Source organism: Rhizophagus irregularis, chromosome 24, assembly GCF_026210795.1.
Source record: "Rhizophagus irregularis chromosome 24, complete sequence".
NCBI classification, from domain to species: Eukaryota; Fungi; Glomeromycota; class Glomeromycetes; order Glomerales; family Glomeraceae; genus Rhizophagus; species Rhizophagus irregularis.
Window position 1 is genome coordinate 2,128,689 of NC_089452.1, and position 16,937 is coordinate 2,145,625.

Genomic DNA, 16,937 nt, shown 5'->3' on the forward strand with positions numbered 1-16,937 from the left:
ATAGCCTGAATATATTAAATGAAAGTTCGTCTTGTTTAAATGATGAATTTAAAAATTTTGGTTAAACAATTATTTGAAGTAAGCGCACATTCATATCGTCGTACGACTTTTTATAATGTAAAAAAATTGTTGTAAGTACTAAATTTAATTTTTTCGTCACAATCAGCAATTCACCTTTCTCAAGTGTCAACCCATATAAAAAAACAATCATGAAACGTATTATATTTAGAATAAAGAAATAAGAAGATTTTATTTAAAAGAATAATAATTGAAAAAAAAATTTCATTAACAGAACACAACATTCGGTTGAACTCGTCAGCCGAGCATGGACTCAAGCCAATTGAACAATGATAGTGTTATATATAGTATTAGTAAATAAAGAAAGCAAAACAACCCTTGCCAATTTTACCAAAAATACAATGAGCAAAAAAATATTTGATAAAAAAAATCATAAATTCTTTCCTGACTAGCTTGTACTGTATTATTACTATAATTTGGCATCATATGTACTGATATCCAAAGTAGGTGCCGCTTTCAAAACACTCATAGCCACGCTTACATTTTTCACATAAATGCCTTTTGTGCTCTCCACTCTCCGATCGTACTAAAGGTTTGTAACTCGAGATAATGCCATCGTTACCGCACGTTCGTTCCTTGCACTTCTGCATAACATAATCACCCTTTAAACATTGTTTTCCTGTAGCTTTCGTTATAAACTTTTGAAGCGATATCCAAGTATAGGCGCTCCTCCATTTCTTTTGACAACGCGAACACTTCCAATTACCGAATACTCTGTAATAGTGATTCCATACTAGGTGGCGGATTATCTCTAGATCGGGCTTCTATTGAGTGACAAATTTTAGTAGAATTTTTTTTGCATTTCAAAAACAAAAATATTTGCAATCACAACTTGACCTACATTTGAATTTTCTGACGTGTACAATAAGAAACTCGAAATCAGGTTTTCATGATTATTTTCGCAAGCCTGAAAAAATTCTAACCATCCTGTCCGCCTTTCCGAAATTACTTCTAGACTCTTTTTAAGTAATTCTTGATCATACCGTTTTCGCCATTCGAGTTTGCAATTGTTTTCAGTTTGCCATTTCCTTTTAAATTTATTTCGACACTCCATTACACTTTGGCATTGTGATTTGTGTTTACATTTACCACTATATAATAATTGCAAATCATCTAACTTATTTCTGTATTCGCATTTTTCTCTTGATATACATTGCAGCGGCTTTTTGTGTTCGCATTTCCATTGATGACAAAACCAATAGCCATGAACTATATAACTCTTATTATGGACTAGGTTACGGACAATTTCGATAATCTATGAGATAAATATTAACAGAATGTAAAGATAATTCTCTGAAATGAAATTCACTACACATATATGTATATATATTTGCACAAATTAACCTACTTGTTCTTTTTCTAATTCGTACATTTTTTTGATTCTTTCGATTTTTAATCTGCCGAATTTTTTTTCAATCAGTTCGTATTTTCTTTCAACCTGTAATTTTTCTAGTTCGTATGTACTTTCAGCCTGTTCTTTTTCTAGTTCATAATTTTTTTCAACCCGTTCTTTTTCTAGTTCATATTTTCTTTCAATTCTCTCGTTTTTCAATCTGTTGTATTTTCTTTTAACTTTTTCTTTTTCTAGTTCATATTTTCTCTCGACCTGCTCTTTTTCTAGTTCGTATATTCTTTCAATCTGTTCTTTTTCTAGTTCATATTTTTTTTCGATTTCCTCGATTTCAAATCTGAAACTTTCGGTAACATTCAATAGTGAGGCATAACATTCTTCCCAATTAAATGGAGTGTCCCAATTACTTTCTTCCAGATCATTCATTGGAAAATCCCAACCACCTATTGTAACTGGAGTATCACTTTCTTCCAAATAACTAACTGGGAAATTCCATCCACCTAATGTGAATGACGTATCATTTTCTTCCAAACTATTCACTGGGCTACTTATTGTGACTAGGGCAATATTTTCCTCCAAGTTGGACACTACACATTCATTAATTAAAGTATTACTTTTATCACATTCTGTGGTATCTTGACAATTTTCTTTTTCCGACATTTGTTTCAATTAATAATTTGGAAAAAAAGAACGATCATGAGAATCATGTAAAAAATTAGTCTAAACAAATATATATAATTAATGTCATGTGAATATCGTTTTCAGTTGTTTCGGTTAAATAAAGGGCCGGACATAAAATTATATTACAGGTAGTACAAAATATACAAAATATACAAATTTTTTTTTAAAATTTTTTTTTTTTGGTAAATATATATATCGTTTCCATAATCGTATTTTGTAAAATCATGAAAGAAATATAACATAATTTTAATTATGAATTATTATGTTGTACTGTATACAGTAATTTAATTTGTTCAACATTATTATTAACTAAAAATAGTAATTATTCGTGAAATTATGATTATTATTATTGATGATCAATCTTTGGTTATTTTTTTTCAACTGTAGCATTTGTATATTAAATTATTATAATTTATTTTTATCGATATAATCGACTTATTTTCTCTCTTATATTACCATTTTAATGTTGCTCGATCAAATTTATGAATATGAAGCCGAAAAGGCTTAATTTTAATGTATTTTTTTCACGTTTATTCTTTTTATTTATATCGTTAAATAAGAGTTTTATAAATGGTGCCATGGCGAGGGTATAGTCAGGATTGCCAGATTATTTTTATGCTAAGGACAACTAAATTACGACATACCAATCTCATGTTAGCGTCAAATTTGCCACAGTGAACTTATGATGCTCACGTGGCAATAATTTTTTAACTCAAACTCTTAAAAGTTAAAAGTAACGTTATGATTAGGACAATTAAAAAGAATTTTATTTCACCTTATTTTAGCTCGTGTGTTTTGTTGTCTATAGTATATAAATAAATACACTCAGCTATACTTAACCAATAATCATCATGAAAAAATGGCAATCGAAGATATCTCCATATAAGTATAACGACCCAATCCGAGTTTTTTATTAAATTTTTTGTAACTGTAAATTCTTACATTCTGCATTTATGAGAAAAACATGGGATTAGATCATGAAATTAATTTTTTAAAATAAAAAAAAGTTATTATATTTCTATTTTCATTCTAAACTGCCTACAGTATATCTTATTATTACAAAATTCTTTTTTGTTCATTTCATCATTTTCTTTTTTTTCTTGAATAACTTTGAATAAAATATTATAATAAATAATTTTCTTTGATTTATCACTTAATAATTTGTCTTCATCACATGAGATGACTACTGAATTTGGAAGTATGATGTATTTTGTATTAATGATAGCTTCCATGAAAGTAAAAGATAATTACTGCAAAAAAAATTATTTTGTGATTTAAGTACAGTACTTGATAATATTTTCTTTCAATTTAGTTTAATGTTCTCTCGCTAAGATGAACTTACCTTTGCGCAACGCTGAGGTTTATGTAATAACATTCTTTATCGAAAGATCTTTTCGAAAAAGAAAATAAATCAAGAATTTTAGGTCATATTTCCTATCTTAACTTGATGTACGATGATTTTTACTATTATTGCATCATTATTTTTACAAAACTATCGTTAGAAAACGACTATTTGCAATTAATCTCACTATCTGAACAATTTGCATGTTTGCATATTATTGTTTTTTATATTCTATACAATCTTCTTATTGTGCTAGAAGAGGATCCGAAATACATATGATATATAAAATAAGGTCAAAAAAGTTTTTATATTAGCTGTACGCAATTTTTCAGGGCCGGAATTATGATAGTTTCGGTCAGCATACAATAAAGGCAATAGCTTTCTGCCAGGAATTATATAAAAAGGAAAGATTTTCATGATAATTTTTTTGGTTAGCTGCACGTTATGTATATTTTGGGTCAAACTAGGTAGAGAATGACATCGTTGCCACATTCCTGTTTCAAATACTCATACTTTGATATCGCTTCAATAATTAATAAAGAAAACACCAAGAAAGTATATAAGTGCTTTTCTCTCCAATTGTCGAATACTCTATAATTATCACTTTCTCCTCAACTTTATTAGAATATTTTTTGTAATTCGAAAGTGAGAATATTTGAAGTCACAATTTGACGTACATTTGAATTTTCCCTCCAATTATTGAACCTATATGATCTCGATAATCTACAAAAGAGAGAACTTTAATTATATATGGATACTAAATTGTTAAATGTCTTTGAAAAAGAAAAAATTGGCAAAAATTATATTAAATGATCAATAAGAATAAAGAGCGAATATTCTAGGATCTTTTTTTTTAAAAGATCGATCACCACTCAGCAGGATAAAATCGTTCTATAATTAAATTTACGGGCTTTGCATTAATTGGTGATCCGCGAGTCAAGTAGCGAAAATGATAATAAAATTTGACGGAATTTATTAATTAAAAGCCACATTTCTGAATGTGGAGTTGTTCGTGAATTTCACTAGCCAAATGTTTAAATAACGCCATTTTGCTTTAATGAAATGGTTTTCCACAGTTTTCCCACCAATCTCATGCAAAAAAACCATAATGTAACGTTGGAAAAAGTCCAATTTCTAAGAGATCTGAGATTTGAAAGACAAAAACTAGCTTTATCATACCATATCACTTGTATAATGAGTGTGAAAAAAATTTGAATTTGTCAGGTTAAAAGTTATTGCAGCATAGTTTACTTATAAAATATATCAAAAATAAAGCAAATATGCATGAAATTTTAGTGAAATATAAAAAAATTTCCATAATTTGTACTTTTAAACCTTAGTTTACCTAATAACATAGTAAATGCCGCGTGCTTCCAAGGTAAACTTCGTCAAAAAAAGGTTTTACGCTTGGTGGCTTTGAAAAATAAAAGTGTGACATTTACTTTATTGTTTGTGTTATCAGTTATAGTTTTTGTTACATCAGAAATCATTAAAGTCAGCGTATTGCGACAAATTAGTATATGATCTGCGTCAAATTTTATATATAATTTCTCTAGTTGACTCGCGGATCGTCAATTAATAAAAAAACCGTTTGGAATGCCGCGTTCTTTATTATAAGTTTTTTTCAATAAACCAAAAAAAGACAGTATAAAATAATTTTCTGGCCGAGAGGGATATTTACAAGATCAATATTATGGTATATGTACATAAATACAGTAGAAACCATTTAATTTTTTAAAAAACACTATTTTTTACATAATTTATAAAGAAAAGGACCGAAACCTAAAACTGAGATCTACTGAAAAAAAAACAAATATGTTAGTAACTAAAAATTTTATTAACAGCCTTAAAAAAATCTATTCGTATAGTTACTTTAAAGTAATCCGAAATTTAAGACGTATAGTAACGAAATCTACATAAAAAACAAAAGGAATATTAGTAACTAATAATAATTTACACTAAAAAAAGTATGTTTACTTACTTTTCCAAGAATTCCAAAGCACTCAAGTCCAAAAAAAATGAAACCTACAAAAAAAAAATAAAAGGAATATGATTATTAAAGCCATACTAAGACTACTAAGACTCCTAATTATAAGCCTAAATAACTAAAATAAATGGAAAAGATAAATATATTTTCACTATTAAGAAACAAGAAAATTACCAATAAATAACTAATTAAACTAAAGTTTATAAATTAAACAAAACTAAATAAAAATAAAATACAGGTCAAAATATTTTATTTAATGTACAAACTTATTAAACTTATTAAATTTACAGCTGGAATGCCACGTTCTTCCAAAGTAAAGTCAAAGAATTTGAACTTTGACAACGCTAAACTTCGTGAGTGGCTTGGCTAGGATTGACATTATCTGTTACCGCATTCAGCATTTTTAATTAATAATCATTTGAGAAGACGTCACCTTAACGAGAGAAATTTAATAATGCCGATTTATGCAAATTATTACCAAAAATGGCTAGTACGCAGTTTTTGTTAAGTGCCGATTTCTCCGTTAAAAAAAACAAAAAATTCTTGTTAATATTTAAACATTCAACTATTCCTTCAGCAATGTATTTACGAACAATTTAGTATTTCTTTTATAATAAATATTAAAACTAAGTAGTTTTAGTCCTCTATAACTTTCAAGAAATCTTTCAAGAACATCAATTGAATAATTTCGATTTACAGTAAGGTCTATGATTTTGGTGAAAATTTAGTTAAAATATCTAATAATTCATTTATTATTCTCATTCAAAATCATGAGACTTAAATATGTTAAATTACTACAATTCAATGATAATAATAGTTTGCATAAATCAAAACTTTAGATACACAATATGTATCTAAATTCTCAATCTTTGGACAATTATCAGCAATATTCTAACATAGACACTCAAGATATTTCCTTTGGTTTTCTCGATTAACATTGCAAGGTTTTTAAATTTCGAATATGGTAAATTGTCGAAACTAAGGGTCCGAAGATCTGGAAATTCTGAAATTGTTAAATATTAATGAAATTTAATCATGATAAATCTGTAATTCTTTTAGATTGGTAAGTGACGTTAATATGAATGTGTAATAATTAAAGCTCCGCACGAGCCGGCTCGGGCCGAGCCAAGCCAAAATTCGAGCCGGATTTCTTTGTTCGTCGATTAAATAAATCAATCCAGGAATATTTTGAGAACAATTATCAACAATTAATTCATTCAAATTTTGCAAATTTGTGCCATTTCGTAAAGATCATTGGAATTTACAGAATTAAAATCAATATTTAGACTATAAAGATGAGAGAAGCATGTTAAAGCACCTGGAAATGATGGTAAAGGTTGAGAAGTTTTCCATATCAAATTTTAATATGTTTACTTTGGCCAATAAATAACTTGTAAATTTCTTTTTCTAAAAGATCTTCTTTTGAGCAATAATGATTATTACAGTCCTTAAAAAAGAGGATATGAGATCGGAATTTTCCTATTTAAATTAAAACTTGTAATGCCCAATGGATTTTTAGGATACTATTTTAAAAAGCAATAAAAAAAATGAAATTTATTATTGTTTTTACGCCTATTTTACCTTCTAAAAAACCAAGAAGTTATAGATTTAATAGAAATTAGAGCATAATAATTTGCTCTAATTTTTTTTAAAATGCCCAAAATCCTACATAATAATAAATTCCAATTTTTTTTTATTTTTAACTGCCAAATATTATAATTGCATTTTGTTATATTACATTATCACAGAAAAATACAACTAATAATTTTTTCATTAAAATTGAATTTGGTATGAAAGTTTGAAATAAAAAGTTTAAACTTCATTTTTTCATCAACCAAAGCTTGTATTGAAACAAAATTACAACTATTAGATTCCTTGCAATTACGAGATTTAAGTAATTGTCTTTTATTATATTATTGAGCTTTTATATTGCTTTTGGAAATGATTGTCTTTATGCAACATAAATATTCATCATACTCACTATTATACTTGAACTATCACATTATATAGATGCTACACAGGAATTTTAAGACCATCATTCAAACAACATAGTCAAGAGGAATCCAATGGTGGTAATTTTGTCTCAATCTGACATCTGGATGGCGAGAAAGTTAAGAATATTTTGATCATTATTGCTTTAGAATGACAATTTTTTTTTATTAATAATCAAGAAGGTAAAATTCAGTATCAATTGATTCAATTCAGTATGCCTATATGTAGATTTCCAATTGGATCTAAGAAGAAAAAGTTTAATTGCTTTCTTTTATAAAAAAATAAATATATTAGCATTAGTAATCAAAAATCAGGGATTCACAGTCTCTAGCATTATTTCTTATCCCATAATTTTTGACAAAAAAAAACATAAATATAAGTATATAAGTACTAGTTGATATACGGGTGGATTATGTCCTCCAGTATTACCCAAAAATTTTCACCTATATAACTTAGTTTTAGCCTGAATTGCCAAGCATTTATTAATTAAACTTTAGTTTGAAAAAATTTTTAATTCATGATTTTACCAAAAGATCAAAAATTAGTACTATTACGAACAATGACAATTGTGTCATGAGTATTAATCAAAAATTTATAAAATTTAAAGTACAAATATTTTCGACATTGCTGAACATTTTTTACATAATTTACAAAGTCGATTTACTTAAAGCCAAAGTGCCGAATTACACTCTGAAGTTTCAGATCAGGTGTATAAAACATAAACACTAATTATGCCATAAGCATTAATCAAAAATTCATGACTGTATATTATTTCAATTAATAATAAATAATAAAATAATAAAAGCTTATTTTACACAATAATAAATAAACAATAACAAAATAAATAAATAGTTATTTCTATATTACTTATTTTATTACATACTTAAAATTATATTATTATTTTGTCGGTAAAATGATTGTTGGTAATATGATTGTCAGTAAAATGTACCCTGTCGGTAAAGTGAGTGTCGGTAAAATGATTGTCGGTAATGTGAACCAGACCCCTAAATAAACTTGCAAAGTAGCCAAACATAACTGATAATCTTAATGACTTAAAAAATTTAAATATTTAATATGTATTAAGAAAATTTTCTCTATTTTGTGATTTTTGATACGTAACGTCGTAACAATAAGATGATTGACATGCATTCCGGACTTGCAAATAAAATTTGTTTGTCATACATGCAATACTTGTGATTGTGATCAACATTTTGCGTACAATGCGTTTTGCATAAATATTATTACCATATTTATATCTGTACTAATAAGGCGTTTAAGATAAATAATAAAAAAAAGAAAAAAAGATATTTACTTTATCATATTTACTTTATCTTAGGAAGAATTTGATATATTAATGGATCATAAAGGTAATCATACAACATAAATATATAATATAGAATTACATCAAAATTTTTAAACCATTTTGCAAATATAAACTAACTATATTATATATAAAAATTATATTAAATATTTTAGCCCGTAAGTTAATAGGTTATCTTATAATTAAATAAAATTAAATAATACTAGTAAAATTAATTATTATTTTCATTATATTCTGTGTAATTAAATAATTTATTTAATGATTAATAATACTATAGTTTGTAAGTTATCAGTTATTTAAATTTTTAGGTTTTTACTATTTATTTTACGTAATATTCAAATATCTAAATTCTTTGTTTAAATAACTAATTAATTATATTACAGCTGGTAAGTTATAATACTTAAGAATGTTATATTTAATATTATACTTATTTATTAATATTTTAATATAATTTAACTAATTATATTCTTAATTTAAATAAATAGATTGTAAGTAATCTATTCAATTTATAGTGAATATCTTTCTATTATATTTATATTTAACTAATTAAAAATTAATAATAATTCAGGGTGTAAGTTATATGATGTCTATATTTCTATTGTTATACAATTTAAGCTAACTAAGTTTCTTTATTTAAAAAATTATTTTATAGATGGTACGTTATTTATTTAATTCTATTATTACTTATCGTTATAATATTTACATATAATTTAAACTAACTAATTTCTTTATTTAAAAAATTATTTAAATAATATAGGGAGTAAGTTATTTATTTAATTCTATTATTACTTATTGTTATAATATTTATATATAATTTAAATTAATTAAATTTCTTTATTTAAAAAATTATTTAAATAATATAGTTCGTAAGTTATTTATTTAATTCTATTATTACTTAGTGTTCATATAATTTAAACTAACTAAATTTCTTTATTTAAAAAATTATTTAAATAATATAGTTCGTAAGTTATTTATTTAATTCTATTATTACTTAGTGTTCATATAATTTAAACTAACTAAATTTCTTTATTTAAAAAATTATTAAATAATATAGGGAGTAAGTTATTTATTTAGTTCTATTATTACTTATTGTTATAATAATTTAAATTAACTAAATTTCTTTATTAAAAAAATTATTTAAATAATATAGGGAGTAAGTTATTTATTTAATTCTATTATTACTTATTGCTATAATATTTACATATAATTTAAACTAACTAAATTTCTTTATTTAAAAATTATTTAAATAATATAGGAAGTAAGTTATTTAATTCTATTATTACTTATTGTTATATATTTACATATAATTTAAACTAACTAAATTTCTTTATTTAAAAATTATTTTGTAATTTCTTTTAGTTGGTAAGTTATAAGTATTTATTTAATTCTATTATTACTTTATTTACATATAATTTAAACTACTAACTAAATTTCTTTATTTAAAAAATTATTTAAATAATATAGGGAGTAAGTTATTTATTTAATTCTATTATAACTTATAGTCATAATATTTATATATAATTTAATTTAACTAAATTTCTTTATTTAAAAAATTATTTTATAGGTGGTATGTTATTTATTTAATTCTATTATTACTTATTGTTATAATATTTACATATAATTTAAACTAACTATTTAAAAAATTATTTAAATAATATAGGGAGTAAGTTATTTACTTAATTATATTATTACTTATTGTTATAATATTTATATATAATTTAAATTAACTAAATTTCTTTATTTAATAGATTGTAAGTCATAAGTTATTTATTTAATTCTATTATTACTTATTGTTATAATATTTACATATAATTTAAATTAACTAAATTTCTTTATTTAAAAAATTATTTAAATAATATAGGGAGTAAGTTATTTATTTAATTTTATTATTACTTATTGTTATAATATTTACATATAATTTAAACTAACTAAATTTCTTTATTTAAAAAATTATTTAAATAATATAGTTCGTAAGTATTTATTTAATTCTACTATTACTTATTGTTACAATATTTACATATAATTTAAACTAACTAAATTTCTTTATTTAAAATATTATTTAAATAATATAGGGAGTAAGTTATTTATTTAATTCTATTATTACTTATTGTTTTACATTTAATTTAAACTAGTAACTAAATTTCTTTATTCAAAAAATTATTTTGTAATTTCTTTTAGTTGGTAAGTCATAAGTTATTTATTATTACTTATTGTTATAATATTTACATATAATTTAAACTAACTAAATTTTTTTATTTAAAAATTTATTTTATAGATGGTATGTTATTTATTTAATTCTATTATTACTTATTGTTATAATATTTACATATAATTTAAATTAACTAAATTTCTTTATTTGAAAAATTATAGATGGTACGTTATTTATTTAATTCTATTATTACTTATTGTTATAATATATTTACATATAATTTAAACTAACTAAATTTCTTTATTTAAAAAATTATTTAAATAATATAGGGAGTAAGTTACTTATTTAATTCTATTATTACTTATTGTTATAATATTTACATATAATTTAAACTAACTAAATTTCTTTATTTAAAATATTATTTAAATAATATAGGGAGTAAGTTATTTATTTAATTCTATTATTACTTATTGTTATAATATTTACATATAATTTAAACTAACTAAATTTATTTAAAAAATTATTTTATAGATGGTACGTTATTTATTTAATTCTATTATTAGTACTTATTGTTATAATATTAACATATAATTAAACTAACTAACTTTCTTTATTTAAAAAATTATTTTATAGATGGTACGTTATTTATTTAATTCTATTATTACTTATCTGTTATTGTTATAATATATAATTTAATTTAACTAAATTTCTTTATTTAAAAAATTATTTTATAGATAGTACATTATTTATTTAATTCTATTATTACTTATTGTTATAATATTTACATATAATTTAAATTAACTAAATTTCTTTATTTAAAAAATTATTTAAATAATATAGGAAGTAAGTTATTTATTTAATTCTATTATTATTTATTGTTATAATATTACATATAATTTAAACTAACTAAATTTCTTTATTTAAAATAATATAGGGAGTAAGTTATTTATTTAATTCTATTATTACTTACTGTTACAATATTTACATATAATTTAAACTAACTAAATTTCTTTATTTAAAAAATTATTTAAATAATATAGGGAGTAAGTTATTTATTTAATTCTATTATAACTTATTGTTCATATAATTTAAACTAACTAAATTTCTTTAATTAAAAAATTATTTAAATAATATAGGAAGTAAGTTATTTATTTAATTCTATTATTACTTATTGTTATAATATTACATATAATTTAAACTAACTACATTTCTTTATTTAAAAATTATTTTATAGATAGTACGTTATTTATTTAATTTATTATGGATAAATCTAATTGTAACAGCCTGTTACGCGTCTTATTTGTAACAACCCTCAATTTTATCCAATTAAAATTTAAGATCAGGCGTAATGTAAACAAAAGATCAGTCGTGTAACTAAGACAAAAGAATTTTTTAAAAAATTTCAAGAAATTGCTTATAACTTAAAATTTTGTCTATGAAACTTTCTTAAGTACATTAAGTAAAAGTTTTCCAAATTAAATTTTGCATATAAAAACTTTATTTGTAAAACACATACTAAATTTATTATTAAAAAAAAAATAAAAAAAGGATGTTACAAATAAGATATGTAACAGGCTGTTACAAATACATTTATTCTTTTATTATTACTTATTGTTATAATATTTACATATAATTTAAACTAACTAAAATCTTTATTTAAAAAATTATTTAAATAATATAGCTTGTAAGTTATTTATTATTTCTATTGTTATATATTTATTAAATATTTATTTGCTAACTGTATTCTTTTATTCTAAAATTTCTATTACTTTAGTTGGTAAGTTATGAAATATAGCTTATTAGCATTATATATATTTATACAAAAACTAAGACATATATTATCTTAAATTCCTATTTAAATTTAAGAGTAAGTGTTAATTTTTTAGTGTAAATTTTATTATAAACTTTTATATAATTTTAATTATTTAAATTTATAGATTTGGACAAAGTGGAAACAAAATCATAGATGAATTTATTCTCGAAAAAGAGTTAAAATGGATTCCTTATGATAAATTTAAAAATGTTGAATATCTTAATAAAGGAGGATGTGGTACTATATACAAAGCTATTTGGCCAAATAATGATGGAGATAGAGAAGTAATTCTTAAATGTCATAATAATTTAAATGAAAATTTAAATGAATTTTTAAATGAAGTATGATAGTATATTATTATTTTTTTAATTTAAATTATAATTTACTTATATTAATATATTAATATTTTTTTAGTGGAAATATCATGAAAGTTGTTTAGGTTCATATGAAATTATTTATTTTTATGGATTTACAAAAAATCCAGATACTTTGAAATATATGGCAGTAATGGATTATGCAAACAAAGGTAATTTAAGAGGAAACTTAACAAGAATAATCAAAAGTGGTTGGAGTCAAAAATTATGCATGTTGTATGAAATTATTTCTGGACTTAAAAATATACATAATCAAAATCTTATTCATCATGATTTTCATGATGGCAATATTTTAAATCATGGTGAGAATAAGATTTATATTAGTGATTTAGGATTATGTCAACCTGTAAAATCATTATTGAAAGAACATAATATTTATGGTGTTGTACCATTTATGGCACCTGAAGTATTGAGAGGCAAACCTTATACTCCAGCTAGTGATATATATAGTTTTTCTATGATTATGTGGGAATTTACATCTGGAATACCACCATTTAATGATAGAGCACATGATATTCAACTTAGTTTAAGTATTTGTGAAGGTGAACGTCCTGAAATTATTGAGACTACTCCACAATGCTATGTTGATTTGATGAAAAAATGTTGGGATGAAGATCCATTAAAAAGGCCATCTTCTAAGGAAGTTTCAAAAATTTTTAATGAATGGATTTCTCTTCCTTATGATAAAAAAATTGAAGACATTAATGAAGAATTAAAATGCAATATTATGGAATTTATAAATTCACCAATTGGGCATAACAATCTTACTACTGAATCTCACTCACAGGCTTACTGTACAAGTCGCTTACTTAATTTTACTAGTAAACAATTGAATGAAATTCTTGAAAGTAAAAATTCACAAACTAGTGTACAAGTAAGTGAAATGTTAGTAAGCAAAAATTTGAATGAATGTATGCTTGATTTGAAGAAATTAGGTATGTAAAGTGTATATAATATAGCTGTATAATATAAAATAAATTAATTTATTTATTAATATTTAGATATTAAAACAAATGAAAATTAACTAATTATTTGTGTTTTAAAAAAGATATAGTTTTTTTTGTAATATTTGATATCATGCATTTAACAAAAAATTGTTCTTCATTTTATTCTTTATAGATTTATTTAAAACACTAAGGCTAGAGTAGTAAAATATTTTAAAGATTCTTAGTTTGTAATTTAAATAATTCCTTTTTTTATATTTATCAAATATTAAATGTATGTATTCTCTCCTTAGAATTAAATTATCAAATAATAAGTATATAAACCCATTTCTAATACATAAATTAAAATTAATAATGTAAAATTTGTTATACTTATTTCAATAGCTGATTGTATTTAGTTTGTATTGTAGGTTTGCTTCTAAAGAATGGAAAACCAAGATTCGTAGGTATATTAACTTTATTTTAATCTTATTTAAATATTTTGGTCAATATGGGAATTACACCTATATCAAGCCAAGTTATCATCAAACAAGAACGCGAACTGGACAACTGATCAATAATACATAATACTAGACAGTTTATTTTTTAAAATTTGTAATAAATTCAAAATGATATTTCCAGAAGTTAAATCATCAACTAAACCTTTTCTTTTATTTTTTTAAAGAGATTATGCTCTCTCTCACTTGTAATTGCAATTCTTATTTATACTTATAATGAAAATCATTTTTCAAAATTTTCTATTTCGACTACTAAACCAAACCTAATTTTCAATATAAAACATATAAATTACGGCAATATTGCTATCAGAATTTGTAGTATAATTCCTATAAATTGTAATTATTCTTCTAATATTTTTTTCGTTGATTATGTTGATTTTAATTCTGTATACTGTATATATATACAGTATATATACCATGACTTGAGAAATACAATTAAATCATCAAAAGTTATTATGATTATGATATTGATATTTTTATTTACTAGTTAATACAATTATATGAAAATAGGTGGCAGTATTATAACAAATAATAAAATTGATTTGATTTTATCAACCGCAGTATCAAAAAGATCACATGTTCCAAGCATTATCATCAAAAATATATTGGGAGCATGTTCCATCTGTATGCGGTTTGAAAAAAAATTTTTAGTCATTAGTTTTTGTGGAATCTTTGATGGAATTTCTTTGAGTAATTTTTTTTACTAGAAAAGATTTTTTTTTGATAAAAAATTTCGTTAGATTTTATTGATAGGGGAATTTCCTTTATTTAATAGAAGAGTTTTTTTTTGATAGATAATTTCGTTAAAGAATTTTTTAATTGGGTTGACAGATAATTTCGTTGGAAAATTTTTTTTTAACAGGAGAGATTATTTTTGATAGAGAATTTCATTGAGAATTTTTTAATAGGGAAGATTGTCCTTTCCCCCTCTATTTTGAAAATTTTTAAAATAATTTAAACACGTTGTAGTATGCAAAACTTGATAGAAAATTAATTAATAATTAGGCGTAGGTATCTTAGTATTTTAGACGTATAGGAATAAGTGAAATGATAAGTCACGTGATCGACCCAGACGATCGACCCAAATGATTGACACTAATGATAGGCAATTTGTTTATTTATTTGTCTACAATGAAATTTATTTGTCTACAATGAGAATAACTCCTAAACACGAGTATAAACTGTATCTAGTATGAAAAGATTGAAGAGATATTCCAAAGAGGAAATATTAGATGAGATATTCCAAAAAGGAAATATAAACTCCAGGACATGAGTATAAACTGTACCAATTAAATTAGAGAAGTCATAGAATTCAAGGGTAACCGATATATTATTTAAAGAACATTTATTTGATCTGAATAAACTAACAAATTTTTGAACAGATAATTTTGAGAAAGTGAAAGGATAGAATTTTTACCCTTATTATTTTGAATTTATATATTGAATTTTATTTTTAACAAAATATGAATCAACCTTATTTTCTTTATTGAAAGTTGTGAAAGGCATGAATCTTTTAGATTCTATTAGTCCAAAAGAACAACATTTTGTTTTATTTTATTTGATATTTAAAAAATGAACCACTAAACCAAGCGAGATTAATATTTTTATATGAAGTTCTGACCCTATACATGAGTTTTCATGTATAATGAGGTATGCATGTGGCAGGTGCATCCTTCAACGTGTTCACATGTTTAAAGCACCCTCTCTCTTTTCTTCCTCAAATTTTTCAGCAAGAAAGGACGTTAAACTAATTGTTAGTTTGGAATGGCATTATTCATTTGAATTGTTTAAAATGGGATGTCTATCTTTAATTAATTAATTTATTTATTTATTTATTTTAAGGGTAGCCAGGAGAGTACATTGATAAGGATTAATTTTAGCAAAGCAAAAAATTAAAAAAAATACAATGTAAAGTCATCGCCCAATAAATCAGGCTCTGACTAGAATTTTAAAAGAAAAAAGTTACCCTGTGATCTAACCAAAATAGAATAACAGTGTGCGGTGATGTAGGCGAACAGAAAAAAACAAAAAAGGAATTCAAACAGATCACCCGTATTTTTCTTTTAGTTATAACTAACTACTATGCGTAAATACTGTTAGGCATAGAATGATATATCTTATATAGGTAAGGATGGTCATCAGTTCTACCGGTCCTACTCAGTCCTGGACCGGTTGGTCCCAGGACTTGTAAGACCAGACCATGGTCTTGCATTTTTTCGTGGTGCAGTAGGATCGGTCCCAAGGACCGACCAGTCCTTATATCGGTTTTCATATAATAAATGATTTTTATATTGAATAAATCTATTAATCTGATAAAGGTCTTTATAAAATAATATAAAGACTGACCAATTCTAAACCAATAAACAATGACAATCACTTCTTCCCACTTGTAGAGTTGCCTGTCAAAA

General features: G+C 23.4%; 2 protein-coding genes across 2 annotated transcripts; one reads left to right on the forward strand and one right to left on the reverse strand.

Moving 5' to 3' along the window:
• Positions 1–225: 225 nt before the first annotated feature.
• On the reverse strand, positions 226–2,127 carry OCT59_016161 (uncharacterized protein). Its single transcript, XM_066132286.1, has 3 exons — positions 1,427–2,127; positions 920–1,333; positions 226–842 (listed from the first exon to the last, which is right to left on the reverse strand). Exons 1-3 carry the CDS (start codon positions 2,087–2,089, stop codon positions 501–503), a joined length of 1,419 nt encoding a protein of 472 aa, XP_066003284.1. The 5' UTR covers positions 2,090–2,127; the 3' UTR covers positions 226–500.
• A 10,034-nt stretch (positions 2,128–12,161) lies between these two features.
• Positions 12,162–14,112, forward strand: OCT59_016162 (uncharacterized protein; the record flags this gene model as incomplete). Its single annotated transcript, XM_066132287.1, has 5 exons — positions 12,162–12,187; positions 12,839–13,055; positions 13,129–13,240; positions 13,631–14,023; positions 14,090–14,112. 5 exons carry the CDS (start codon positions 12,162–12,164, stop codon positions 14,110–14,112), a joined length of 771 nt encoding a protein of 256 aa, XP_066003285.1.
• Between the last annotated feature and the right edge of the window lie 2,825 nt (positions 14,113–16,937).